Here is a 15,243-nt window from a genome sequence, read left to right as displayed (position 1 = left end):
AGAATGGAAACACTGCTCCATGATTTTAAGTCAACAGAACTGGTTTGTCACCCTTTTTTGATTATCTTGCAGGTAGACTAACTGCTGATAAGAAGGCCCCGCCCACCAAAACAAGTTTAAGTTACTGTGGCGAGGTGAACAAGCGAGAGACATGAGAGGAGCGAGGTCTCGAGTCCTCTCATGAGAGAGCTCGGAGGCATATACAGACGAGCGACACCAGCCAAGGACGAGAGAGGACCAGGCCTGGACATTACGTTAAATGTTGTTTATGGTTTATTATGTGTGTGCGGGCAGTCGTCCGTGAGGGGCTGCCCGCGGTTTACTTTAATTTTGTTTGTTTATTTATTTACTTAATAAAAGTTGTTAAACGTTCGGCGGTTCTCGCCTCCTTCCTTCCCATCTATGAACTGCGTAACATTGGTGCCGAAACCCGGGAGGAAGGAGGGACATGCTGTCGAAGAGCCCTCGCGGCTGAGGGGAATCGCGGTGCTGAGGAGTTCGGGCAGCGCGGATGAGGAAAGACCGCGAGTAGCTGCCCGAGGCGGTGGTGCTGGAGCAAGTGAAGACCGGTGGGATGGAGAACTCGCTGCCCTGCCCCTAGGTCGAGGTGGGGTGGCGTTCACCTCCTGGAGGGAGCTGAGGAGTTGTCGGCGTTTGCTGTGGGCCGGAGCCTGCTGCCGTCCGCCGTAATGGGGAGGAGCAGGGAACGCAGATCTCTCTGCCGGCTCCCTCAGGCAGAGGAGCCACCGCCGGCCGCCAGGGGAGGATCGGGCCGTACACCGGGCGTCCAGCACCATCGCATGGCGCCGTCTCGGGTGTTCCACCTGGCCTGTGAGGGGTGATGGTGGTATGTGGCAAGGTGAACGAGCGAGAGACATGGGAGGAGTGAGCGAGACCGGGGAAGTGATTGCGAAAGAGCGCCCCCTGCGAGTCACACCTGTCTCGAGTCCTCTCATGAGGGAGCTCGGAGGCATATAAGGACGAGCGACACCAGCCAAGGACGAGGGAGGACCAGGCCTGGACATTACGTTGAGTTTTGTTTATGGTTTATTATGTGTGTGCGGGCAGTCGTCCGTGAGGGGCTGCCCGCGGTTTACTTTCATTTTGTTTGTTTATTTACTTAATAAAAGTTGTTAAACGTTTCCCCAGTTCCCGCCTCCTTCCTTCCCATCTACGAACTGCGGTACAGTTACCATGGCAAAAAAGACAAAGAATGTACACGTTAAGAGATGCACAGGTTATCAACTTGTTGATGATTGTAGGCTACTACGTATGGCTCAAGAATAAGGCAAGACAAGTTTATTTGTATAGCACATTTCATACCCAATGGCAATTCAAAGTGCTTTACATATAAATTAATTAAAATAGTGGTAACATATGCATGAGAAAAAAGAATACCATGTATACGAATTTAAATTTAAAAACAAGGAGAGTTAAAACAGTTGTAAAGATAATTTAAAAAATGTTTTTTTTTTTTAAATGGTCAGATCCACAATAGTGGTCTGATATAAAAATAAAACGCCCTTCAGTTTACAGCCAACATACATGTACCATCTTAATTAGATCACCTCTCATTCATTTCTTTCTCAAACACGTTCATAACATCCATTTCAATCACTATTCCCTGATTTTTACTCAAGAACCTTCTTGTTAAACCCATTCTCACTCATCATACCCTCCACAGATTTACACATACTCAAACCTTATTGTCAAACTTACTATTTCCTTCAAACCCAGTTTTCACTCATCATATTTAACTCAAATGGACATAGAAAATAACAATAACCAAAGATAAGAACAAAGGTAAACTAAAACAATAATAAAAAGAAGAAATAAGGACTGCCCGAGGCAGGTGTGAAAAACACTTGGGCCAGTTGATGGTCATGGAACTGTCCCTTGCCTGTTCGGGCCAGTGCTGCATCGTCACAGAAGAAGTAAACCGTGTCTACTTAAATATTCAAGTGCAAATAACATTGTGCTTTAATATTTAACATTGCTCAAAACGTTGCCCTGTGCCATCATCACCTGAACAGTATAATTGGTGCTGTGTGGCTCTTGAGGTGATAGCAGCCTTATATTCCTCCTGCTGTATGCTTTTAATGTTAATCAAAGAAAAAAAAACACTTAATCTATGTATAACTTGTATAAAGGGAAGAATATTTAGTGATATTTTACATTTGATTACTATCTCTGTATCTGACGATCATAATTTAGACCTACATGAAAAACCTGAACCATTATTTCATTTGTATGTTCTATTGTATTTATTTGTGCTATTCCTCATAATTTGATTGTTTTCTTATTTTATTACTGTAATGGACCGTATTGAACAATATTATTATTTTATTAATTGGGCTGCAGTTTTGAGTGGCATAACCTTATGGTTATGGTTCAAAAATAACTAAAACTAATAACTTATTTATTTATTATTTATAGCATTATTTGTGCGTTGGGTCCAGTGAAAACTTTAACATTATGATCCCCTTTCTAATATTGTGTTGGTCCCCTTTTGTTGCCAAAACAGCCCTGACCCGTCAGGGCATGGACTCCACTAGACAACTGAAGGTGTGCTGTGGTATCTGGCACCAAGATTTTAGCAGCAGATCCTTTAAGTCCTGTAAGTTGCGAGGTATTGGACTTGTTTGTTCAGCATACAGTCCCTGACAAAAGTCTTGTCGCTTATCTATTTTCTAGAAATACCTGATATTAACCTGACTTTTAATTAATTAATTGGTGTTAGAAATAGCTCATATGAAAAGCTAAAACCCTCCCAAATTATGTTTAATGCACTGAAATAAATAATATTCACAGAAAAAATATTTATCATTTAATCAAGACGGAAAGGTCAAATTTTGGCAAGACAAAAGTTTTGTTGCCTATACAGAAATTGAACAAATTTACAGCAAATACAAAAATATGTCAGCAAATAAAGTTGTGGTGCTGTGAGATCCACATTTAATATCTTGTATGACTTCCATGAGCTTGAAGGACTGCATCCATGCGGTTTGGCAAGGATTCATACAATTTATTGATGAAGTCATCAGGAATAGCTAAGAAAGCAGTCTTGCATGCCTCCCAGAGTTCATCAATATTCTTTGGTTTCGTCTTCCATACGTCCTCTTTCATCCTACCCCACATATGCTCAATGATGTTCATGTCTGGTGACTGGGCTGGCCAATCCTGGAGCATCTTGATCTTCTTCGCCTTGAGGAACTTTGATGTGGAGATGGAAGTATGCGATGGAGCACCGTCCTGCTGCAGAATTTGGCCTCTTTTATGGTTGGGAATATAAGAGGTAGCTAAGATTTCTTGGTATTTTAGACTATTGATGTTCCCTTCCACCCTGCAGATCTCTCGCACACCCCCATACTGGATGTAACCCCAGACCATGATTTTTCCGCCACCAAACTTCACTGTTTTCTGGGTGAATCTCGGATCCATTCTGGCTCCAGTAGGTCTCCTGCAATATTTGCGGCGACTGTGGTGTAATTCAACAGAAGATTCATCTGAAAAATCCACCTTCTGCCACTTTTCCAGCGTCCATCCTTTTAGCAGGCTGTGGGCCTTGGCAAATGCCACACGGTTTTTCAATTGTCTTTTGTTTAGTGCTGGCTTCTGGGCACTGATTCGACCATGGAGGCCATTTCGAGACAGAATCCGACAAACTGTTCTGGTTGATACAGGGACTTCAGGTGACCGGGTCTCGTGGAGCTCTGCTGCAGTGGAAAATGGGCTGGCCTTGGATTTTCGAGCCAACAAACGGTCCTCTCGAGCAGTTGTCTTGCGGGGTCTGCCTGACCTGGGCTTGTCAAAAACGTCTCCAGTCTCTTCAAATCTTTTTTTATCCTCTGTACTTGACGCTGAGACACATTGAAGGTGTCTGCCACATCAGCAGTGGATCTGGTCTTCAGCCTCTTGATAATCAAAACTTTAGTCTCAGGGTGAATCTTAGGCATGTTTGCAGAGGTCTAGTTGCAGTTGATGTGAAGGTCTAGTGTACTGGGGTTCTTTTTATACACACTTGAGACCTAATTGATCCATTATTAGTCACAGGTGAAGCTCATATGACAAGGTGACAACACTTATGTCTTTGCAAAAATTGACTCAAAAAAAGTGAGATTTGTTAGATAAAAAGTCATAGTTCTGTACCAGTTACTTATTGTGTGGCGGAAACAAGCTTCCATCCACTACAGTATTTTTAAAAAGATTTTCATTCAATTAGCAGGTTGTTCTGGAGATTTAATACATTTTAATCTGAAATAGACAAATCTATTGGATATTTCACTTCATTTTCACGATGGAATTGAATGTGCAATTGTGGTAAATAAGTATAACAATCACATAAAATCCTGACTGTATCTATAATGATATGAATGAATAACCCAAAAAAAGCATGAACGTGTCCAAAATGCACTGTATACTGGTCAAAAAGTCTATTCTAACTGGTTATGAACCTCACCAGTAGTTCTTTTTGTCTCAAGATGTATGTTTATAAAAGCTACTTAAAGGGGGGGTGAAATGCTGTTTCATGCATACTGATCTTTTTACACTGTTAAAGACTTAGAATCCCATACTAAACATAGACAAAGTTTCAAAAGTTAAGGTGGACGTTTGATGGGAGTATTTCTTTGTCAAAAATACTACTTCCGGTTAGTCATAAGTTTCGGCAAGTTTTTTGAGATCATGCGTCCCCTTTGACGTTAATGGGGGCGGAATTTCCTTGTATGGGCCTTACGGACAATTCTACCGGAAGCGCGTGAGAGAGAGAGAGGGAGAGAGCGAAAGTAACAGGCTACGCCCATCAAAGCGCTGGCTTGTAGGATGCTGGACAGGTGATGTGCACATAACAATGTCACCAAAAAAGTGCGTTTTTGGTTGCCAGACCAAGACAGTCCTGCACAGATTCGCCAAAAACCCCGCGTTAAGGCAACAGTGGATGTAATTTGCTTTTCCGGATCAGCAACTGAGTTGCGCGAATGTTTATATCTGTTCGCTGCATTTCGGTGCCGACTGTTTCATAAACAAGGCCAACTCGACGCCGGATTTTCCAATCGCCTAATGCTGAATGATGGAGCAGTCCCAACGTTAGAACCGCAGGCGGTGAGTGAGACTGCTTCAAATGTCTGTGTTTTTTTTAGTCCGCTTACTGTCTACACAAACCACGCGTAAACACACAAACACACGTGCACAACTGCACTTCCCACATGTACACCTTCAAAGACAAAAATACGACGATATAATTCAAGTATAAATATGTAAATAACACAAGCCGCTAAGCATATTATATAGTTAGTGTATAACTTGTACCACATAGAGACGTCCTGCTCTAGTCGTTTTTGCTGCTGCTCCTGTTCAACTGCAGCCTCTGGGTCTGATTCCGGATCATAGATGTATGGCTGTATCTGATTAAAAGCCATATTTTTATTTTGAATAAAGTTTTTTTCCGGTTGTTGACACAGCTTTACGACGCACTCGACTCAACATAGCAGCAGCGAGCACACGTCATTATTTAGCTCCGCTCACATGACACGCCCCCACCCGCTCGGCTTTTTTCGGAAAGACTCGGAACAGCGCATCTTTCTTATATAATTATTAAAAAAATAAAGACTTTTCGGAGATATGCAGGATGCAATGCTACTCTATAGGTACTCAAGATTGACATGACACTGACTGAAACTGAGTGTTTCACCCCCCCCTTTAAATGCCCTAACCCTGACTTAATGCAAGCCCTGTATGTGAAACCAGGCATTAGTTCTTATTCATGCTTGGTTTGCTCATACAGAGTATTCATACTTGGTGAAATTTTAGGATAACTAAATTCAACCATACAAAAACTACAAAGGATTTTTGTCCCATCTGGTCTTTATTTATAAATTAGTTTGAGATTAAGAAGGCAAGTTCCACTGGTTTATTTCCCAAAACTGTCCAAGCATTCCTTCATATTGAAAGCATATGTTTATTTAGTTAATTGAGTTATGTAAAAACATGTTCACTAATAAAAGTTATACTATCACAGTCTCCTTGAGGCAGATACAAAAGTTCAATATAGGAATGTGGATTTACTCTTTAAATACTTGAAATGCCCGGTGTGATGGCACTGCACAGTCCACAAAGCATTCAGTTGCTGTGAACAAGCGAGACGAACAGGAAGAGTGAACAGAGGGAGACGGCACCAGTGAGCATGGCCTTCACTAGGAGAGCCGTCCAGCTGCCCAGGAGGAAAACGTGTACGAACAGTCTGGAGGAGAGACACAAACGTGGAAATTAACATTCATGTGCAGTATAACGAGGATTTGTTTTTATATTGTTAAAATTTTGTTCTAAAAAAAAAAAAAAAGTCTCCCTATTATGCTATATTAGAGGTTCCCAATGTAGTTTTGGAGGTCTCCTACAGGTTTACCTGCATCCAAGGTTAAAAATGTTTTAATTATTTTATAATATACATTGCAGCATAACCTCTTCTCACAGTGCCTGAAATGGCTCAATAAAGGATTCAGTCTCTCTAAGCCAACTCTGCTCTGATTGGTCAGATGGCCCAGTAGGCTGTGATTGGTCAACTCTGCTCTGATTGTTCAGATGTCCCAGTCTAGTGTTGTCACGATACCAAAATTATGAGTTCAATACGATACCAGACTAAAATACCTCGATACTGATACTAAATCAATACCACGGTAAAAAAAAACAAACAGTAAAAGTAATGGAATAATGACAACAGAACTTATTAATCATTTTATTTTTTTTAACTAAAAATTCACTTGGCCAGCATGTTCCTTCCCTGATTTTTGATTATTCCCTGCTCTTATTTCTATAATAACTACATGCCAGTGTGAACATCCTGACAGAGCTCTGCACACAAGCCCTGACATCTGCTGTCACACGTCGACGCAAATGAAGAAATACAGCTCATATTAAATTCCATATCGTACCATTTGTAATAGCAGGGTATCGCAATACTTTTCTAGTATCAATATATTGTGCAACACTAGCTAGTCTGATTGGTCTACTCTGCTCTGATTGGTCAGATGGCCCAGTCTGTTGTGATTGGTCTACTCTGCTCTAATTGGTCAGATGGCCCAGTCTGTTGTGATTGGTCTACTCAGCTCTGATTGGTCAGATGGCCCAGTATGTTGATGATGATGATGTGTTCGATTTATATAGCGCTTTTCAAGGCACTCAAAACGCTTTTCATTGAAGGGGGGAATCTTGACATGCTGACAACACGAACCAATCCTTTCAAGGCCTCAGCTACAACTACAGAGTTTGAGGGCGGCTCACAGTAGATGTTGTTTAGGGCAGCCAATGAAGACTATATAGGCTGGCATTATGCAAATTTATTACAAACCAATGAAGGTTTGTGCAGGAAGTAAGACTGGAATTACTGACAACATGTTTTAGGCAGTTCAGTTATTTCTTTTTGGGAGACATTTATCAGGCACTTTGAACTTTGATACACTACACACTATATTATACTATGTGTAATATCCCAAAAATATATTTTCCAAAAAGGTAATATCTAAAAAAGCATAATAGTTGCATAATTTACATGTTCGCAATGACATAACTGTTTGGTAAAGCATATTAATATATGGCTCTTGTTCAATCACAATATTGCTCTACGTCATATGGATGCGTTGTGTGCATATATTTCCATATGCATGAACGATATGTATGATTTACTACACTGATACTGTATCCCAAAATGCAATTCACTCTTGGCATTCATAAACGTAATTACTTTCATATTTTTAATTAAACTGGATTAAAATGTGAAAGAACTGCATGATGTTCACATGCAAAATTAGAAGGTCATTTTACAAGACTGCATACAATTTTCTTTTTGCTGTGTAATGTGTTTCGGTTTCAAAATAATGGCAACAGTGCCATCTAGAGGAAGGACAAACAAGTGCATCAGTCTTTTCAAGCAGGTTTTTTTTAACAAATAAAGATTTGTTAACATTAAATAGAAACAAAATAAAAAACATTAATTTTAAAACAATGTCAAGTTGGCTCACAGCATTGATCTTTGTAGATTTAATAGGGATGTGCAAGACTAGTCGACTAAATTATGCTAGTTGACTTGTAATACTAGTTACTTTTTTCTTTTTGCACATTTAATGTTCTGCTCTATTTAATTATGAAGGCTACATTTAATTTAGTGTCATGCTAATGTTACATTTTCAAATTAATATATTGTTTTAAAAAGTGTATAACTGGAGTGAAAAACAAAATCATTTAATTTGACATCAGATTTTGCATGTGTTCGTTAGCACTTGCCTAGTTTTAAATATAGGTAGACTTATAGAGAAATGCTGTCCAACACTGAAAATTACTGAAATATTGTGAATCTCTATTGTTTTGAACTATTTATGGTGAATTAATAATGAATAATTAGACAGTGGAAAATTACAATGTACAGTAGATAAGATGAATAACTGTTTAGCACTTGTATAATCTGTAAGAGAAAAACTTTGAAGCAAAACTAAGCACCAATATTATCCACATAATGTATTATTGTGGATACTAATAACTATAATATTGCATTATTACAATATTTGTCTAAACCCTGTTTACTAGAAACTTGCAACATTAAAAGTACTGATGAATTCTGATTTTGACATATCTGTTATAAAACCTTAGTTTAAAAACTGTGCCAAAATATTGACTGTAATACTTACTCCATTAGAAATCCCTTATAAACACACAATCCCAGCAGGATGGTGACAGGGAGACGGAAGCTTTTGGGAAGGTCGTATCGAGTGAACATCCACACTACTGCCGCCATGGCAATATAATGCACCTGATATGATAAAAAAGTTGATATAAGGTAAAATAATAGAAATTACAAAACATGATGCTTCAGACAAAAACTAAAGCAAGTATCTTACCAGACTGATGTTGGAGTCAAAGCTCATTTGGATGTATTTCCAGTCAAACTCAATACCACGAGCTCCCACCCACAACGGTATACATCTGTTTAGAACAGCCAGACAAAAGCAGTTTTTTATAGTACCGATCATTTCTATAACTTGGCACTCTCAAGCTCATTTATTAAAACTAAACAAAATTTCACAACCAAACCATATAGGTTAATTGACCCTTCGCTAAGCCATCCCCGAAAACCAAAACATGCAAATCGTGGCTTAGCAACCGTAACTAGGCGCGGAAGGTCTGTCAAGCTTTCGAGCGAGGGAAACATGCCAAAGTGTATGCGTATGGATTGTGAATATCTGATACCTTTTCTAAAAGTTTGGACGGAGGGTGGAATTTTTTTCCTTCCCCAAACCTAAAACCCAAGGTGAGAAATGCCAGGCGTGAATCAAGCAGTGTGTGAGGCCGCATTCACAACTAAATGTCCACAGGATTAACAAAAACATTAGCCTACGTTTGCTCCAATAAACTGAAAAAAAAACATGAGGTTTTTGGCTGATGCAAATTTTTACATATGATGCAGTATATAGACTATAAAAAGCTTGTAGCTTTATTTATTAGTTTTGTGTCGTAGTTTGTTTAGACAAATTGTGTGCAAATTAAGACCATCATAAGGATTGTTGCTGTGGTTGTGTTTATAAAATTAATAAAACACATCATGTTTAAGAGAGTAACTTTCTGTTATAAGGCTGTATTTCAGTAACTGTGGGGTTTTTGATGTATGGCTCAGGTCTCTGTCTAGTTCCAGGTCCAAGCGTGGATTAGACACACAATGTGTTAGCAGTAACGTTAGCCGGCACGCTAAATAGAAGCAGGAGAATCACTGCAAAATGTTATGGCTAATGTCTTGTGTTTATTCCATAAGATTTATTGAGAAACTGTTTAATTTATAATTTTTTGCTTATTTCTAATTTCACTTACCCTGCTGTGCATGAACATGCATACGAGGCGGATGCTGATTGCGCTGGAACTATAGGCTTTAGCTTCAATTCTTATAAAATTATCTAATCGGTGGCATAGTATGTCATGGATAGATCCCGTAAATGCATACTGCAGTCCCTTTTGTCTTGTTCTCTCCGATATTTCACCTGTTAGCCAAAAATGACTAATCTCCTTGGAAATGTCTGACACCGGCGCATACATACCGTAAGAGACATGCCAGGCGGAAAGCTTGACAGCATTAATTTATGCTGATGAAAATCAGTCATGATCTATGTGTCAGGATGATCGAATACCTTGACATGATGAGCTCCGCTGTGGCCCAGCCCATAGCTGCCACCATGATCTTATACTCGCCCTTCCCAGCATTCCTAGACATAACCAGATGAAGACCTAGAAGATCGGCCATGTCCACTGTGGCCTTCATGAACTCCTGGGGTTAACAGGACAAAAAACTAATTAAGTTAAATATGTCTGATCACATGACTATGCTCCTGTTTACACCTGCAATTAAGATGTTTTTGGTCTTTCGGATCACAAGCTGACAAGAGAGACACAAACCCCTTTACACCTGGTATTTTAAAGAGATAATTCACCCAAAAAATGAAAATTTGTTAATTAATTACTCCCCCTCATGTCATTACAAACCCGTAAGACCTTCGTTCATCTTTGAAAAATGCATTTTTGATGAAATCTGAGAGCTTTCTGTCCCTCTCTAGACAGCTATTTAATTATCACTTTCACGGCCCAGAAAGGTAGGACAATTTCAAATAGTCCATGTGACTCCAGTGGTTCAACCTTAATTTAATGAAGCAATGAGAATACTTTTTGTGTGCAAACAAAAATAATGACTTTATTCAACAATTCTGTTATGGTCTCTGCCAGTCTATGGTCTATGCTGTTTGCGTTGCAGCTCACGTCAACAGCATCGGCTGCCGTAGGCCTCAAGGGCGCAGCACTATTTACAATGGAAACTGTGCAGGAGACAAAGGCTAGACCGTAATTAACTGTTTGGTAATAAACATTCTTCAAAATATTTTTGTGTGTGTTCACCAGCAGAAAAAAATTCATACAGGTTTGAGACAACTTGACAGAATTTTCAATTTTTGGGTGAACTGCCCCTTTAACGCCAGGTTTAAACAGGGCCTATATGAAAACATGGATTATTTGTACTGTCAGCAAGGCTGAAACAATAATATGTGAACAAAAAACAAAGCCTTAAAGCAGAGGTCTCCAACCCTTCTCCTGGATACCCACTGTCCTGCAAAGTTTATTTCCAACCATGAAGCATGATTTTCAAGCGATCCTGAAAAGCTTGATTAGCTAGTTCAGGAATTGTGTTTAAGTTTGGAGCTAAACTTTGTAGAACAGCAGGTCCCTAGGAGAAGGGTTGCTTCCAGGTTATATCTTGTTCAAACTTCACGTGTCACAAAATCCCTCTCAAAAACGCTCATATGACAGCAGAGCTGGACAGTAACTAAGCACATGTACTTGAGTACTGCACTTAAGTACACTTTTTGAGTATCTGTACTTTACTTGAGAATTATTTTTTCTGGAAACTTATGACTTCACTACATTTGAAAGACAAATATCATACTTTCTACTCCACTACATTTCTATCTAGGTCCTCAAAGTCAAAAGTCGTTTCTGTAGCAGCTTTGAAAGTCTGTGGATGATTTGTTTGGGTTTTTGCAGAAAGCCAATCAGGAATCATTCTTGTAGAGTCATGTGAAGTTCAATGATTTCCCAGCATTTTTGGAACTCTGATTTATAGTTTATAGCAAAATGGAAGACGACGGATGTCAAAGTGTTCATTTTGTCGAGCATTCACATAAAAAAGTTGATTATGTCTTAAGTGAACGTCAACAGTTGGAGAATATCAGATGTGTATCAGTGTATTGGATCCGTGCATTCGGCCTTAAAGTGACAGCAGCTGTGTAAAGGGCTTTGTAACTTTTAAACAAGCATTTAAATTAGTTTAAGGTAGTCGTCAGCATGTCAGATGGAGCATCACTGACTGGCTTAAACCACCATGATGGCATAATGTGTATTTATACAACAATAATAAAATAATGTGTTGACATAAAAAAAGGATATTTACTTTTGATACTTAAGTACTTTAGAAAACAAATACTTCTGTACTTGAAAATCAGTTTTACAACTTTCACTTGTAACAGAGTAATTTTTGACTAGTAGTACTTTTACTCAAGTAATGAAGTTGTGTACTTCGTCCACCACTGTATGACAGTAGACCTGAAGCAATGATTTATAGTTAAAGGTTAAAATATGAGCCATTTTCTTGCACACATATATTGTTTCGCAACATTGATTCATCCACTGGACCCCATATCGATATGAATTAACGCCACTGTGGCTATGTTTTTTTTTAAGTGTAAAGCCGTCAACCAACCAGCAAACATTAAGTTTCATTATGTGGACTGACAGTGATTGATTATTTTCTTTAAAATCTTCCTGTGTGTTTATCTGAAGAAAGAAAGCCATATAAATCGGGATGGGATGAGGGTGAGTAAATGAAGAACAACCCTATAAATTTGTCTTGTAATCTTTCGATCTAAAATCCTCTATTTATACCGACAAACGTCTGTAGAAAAATGCATAATTAAAAGCTCAAAAATGAATGAAAATAGTGCGAAATTCAACTCAGAGACAGCTCACCCCAACAAAATCATAAACACCGGCTCCTCCCTCCCAGGTAGGGAAAAATGTGGCAAGAAACAGCATCTGAAAGCAATATCACAGGTTTATAGATAACACTCTCTTTTACAAAATCTCAGTGAGGACCAAAGGGCTCAATTACCTTGCACAGCTGCACAAAGAGGTATGTAGCACCTGCTTGGACACATCTCCAAAATGCATTATATTCAGATCTGGCAAAAAGAAAAAAAAGAAGTGTGATGATTAGAACAGTGATCACAGCTAGAAAGGAAAGAGTTGATCTTCGTAGCATTTACCATCAATAGCTGAAAACAGTTGTATGATTGTACAAAGAGAAGAATCACAATGATAACTACATTTACAAACACGTGGAAGGACGTCAAAACATTTTATTAAGTATAAAATAATTTCTCATATTGAACACATTAGTTTGGCATATGGCACATGACATAAGAAGATTACACTGTGCACTTACTTCATCATATACAACAAACATCACATCTTTAATAATACATACTGTAGCACCGATATTGAGGTGATCATTTCTATGCAATTCCAACAATCTATATATTTGACTTCATGCATGCTCGAAAAAAAATCCGTTTAAATACTTACAATCCACTACATTTGTACGTAATGAAATATGGAAAATAGGCCAAGGAAAAACAGTTTCCGAAATGAAAGAGCGTCATGGTAGAGATTTTCCTCCTCAGATCCTGAATATAGAAAAACACCAGATTTATTCTGAATCAGGGCTAAAAAACCGTTTATGAAAGTTTCATAAGGTGAATATTCCTGCTATGACAAGTGTATACGTTTATCTACACAAATTACAGTACATTCAAAGTAAAATATGTATTATATCGATTCATATTTTTTAATATGTAATGGTGTATTAAAACGTCAACATGTTAAAGCTCCATATCGTGAGAAATACTCGATATATAATTGTAGTAAAACTCATTATAAAAGTATTTGTTTCTAGAACTAATTTAATACATCTGCAATCAAATCTTTAAAATATTAATAAATGATTTTCTTACCAACAAATTTCGAGATTTTAGAAATGACAGGCGTAGGGCACATAATCCTCTCGTGCATCACTGTTAAATGTCCGAGCGGATGCGCTATCCAACTGACTGTAGTTCCGCCTCTCATTCTTCATCAAATTAAACAAAATATAGCAACTAGCGTGAAACAGAACTATTAAGAAAGGCCGTATTTCATACAGTATGCGTTAGTGTCAGCCTATTAATTGTATAGCATGTTGTATAGTCATATTTAGGCTTTATCCGTTACCCCATGTTGTTTAACGTTATACATGTGTTGCGTACAAGTAAAACGCAGAGAGGCGTCATGCACGCGTCCCCTGGAGGACGCTTTCACAGAAAACCGTTATTCAATGTACAACATTTATTTAAATATATATGTGTTAATGTTTTATGATTGTATAATATTTCAAACAAGTTTTTATGACTCGTATAGTATGATATAGTGAGAATATTGCGCTCGATAATCGAGGATGGATTTTTTATTTAAAGGTCCAACTTGGTAGTGAGAACAAATATGCAATTTGGTGCAGTTGTTCATTTGGCCAAAACAATAGGATGCAATTAGTATAACAGATTACTTGTCTAAAATGTGTGTGTGTGTGTGTGTGTGTGTGTGTGTACAGGTGCTGGTTATATAATTAGAATATCATCAACAAGTTTATTTATTTCACTAAATAAATCACTGCATTCACAAAGTGAAACTTGTATATTATATTCAATCATTACACACATAAATATATATTTAAAATGTTTATTTCTTTTAATTTTGATGATTATAACTGACAACTAAGGAAAATCCCAAATTCAGTATCTCAGAAAATTAGAATATTACTTAATACGAAGAAAGGATTTTTAGAAATCTTGGCCAACTGAAAAGTATGAACATACACAGCACTCAATACTTAGTTGGAGCTCATTTTGCCTGAATTACTGCAGTAATGCGGCGTGGCATAGAGTCGATCTATCTGTGGCACTGTAATGAATGAATATAATATTTCACTGTTTGAATGGAATTAGTGAAATAAATCAACTTTTTGATATTTTAATTATATGACCATAACCTATATATATATATATATATATATATAAATATATATATATATATATACACACACACACATTTTACACAAGTAGTCTGATTATATATATATATATATATATATAATAACATACTACTTTATTATCTCTGAATAATGTCTAATTAAGATTTTAAAATGTTTTATGATTAAAGCTCTAGTTTTTATTTTCGGAGGCAATCATACCACACTTGAGAGATGAACAAATAAACATTCATCAAAGGCATTTTGTATCATATTTGACATAATTTAAAATAAAATTCCCAATAAATATAAATGGATAATCAAATAACACTAAGTTGCTTCAGTCCAGTATGTGTTCATCTTTATATATTACCAACAATATAAAAGTTATCATCACATCCTGAAGGAAGAAGTTTTTAGAATTGTACTAAAAGGCCTTTTATTACTAAAAGTATGAATTATCAATCAGATGACAGAGTGCATGTAGAAGATTGTGTGCCATGGGTTTTGAACATGTTGATAACGTAGAGCATGTATTATGATCAATTATGTCACAGCAAGCTATTAGCATGATGGTAAATAAGTACACCTTATAACAGACAAAATCA

At 37.7% G+C, this 15,243-nt stretch overlaps 1 protein-coding gene across 1 annotated transcript; it reads right to left on the bottom strand.

Annotated features, from left to right (window-relative positions):
• Positions 1–5,860: 5,860 nt before the first annotated feature.
• On the bottom strand, positions 5,861–13,737 carry tmem147 (transmembrane protein 147). Its single transcript, XM_067448000.1, has 8 exons — positions 13,587–13,737; positions 13,159–13,259; positions 12,686–12,755; positions 12,544–12,609; positions 10,164–10,300; positions 8,886–8,970; positions 8,676–8,797; positions 5,861–6,238 (listed from the first exon to the last, which is right to left on the bottom strand). Exons 2-8 carry the CDS (start codon positions 13,233–13,235, stop codon positions 6,118–6,120), a joined length of 678 nt encoding a protein of 225 aa, XP_067304101.1. The 5' UTR covers positions 13,236–13,259; positions 13,587–13,737; the 3' UTR covers positions 5,861–6,117.
• Between the last annotated feature and the right edge of the window lie 1,506 nt (positions 13,738–15,243).

The sequence above is a fragment of the Pseudorasbora parva genome, chromosome 7, assembly GCF_024679245.1.
Source record: "Pseudorasbora parva isolate DD20220531a chromosome 7, ASM2467924v1, whole genome shotgun sequence".
Classification (NCBI taxonomy): Eukaryota; Metazoa; Chordata; class Actinopteri; order Cypriniformes; family Gobionidae; genus Pseudorasbora; species Pseudorasbora parva.
Note: the sequence above shows the minus strand (reverse complement) of the source record. Positions and strands in the feature narration are given on the sequence as shown.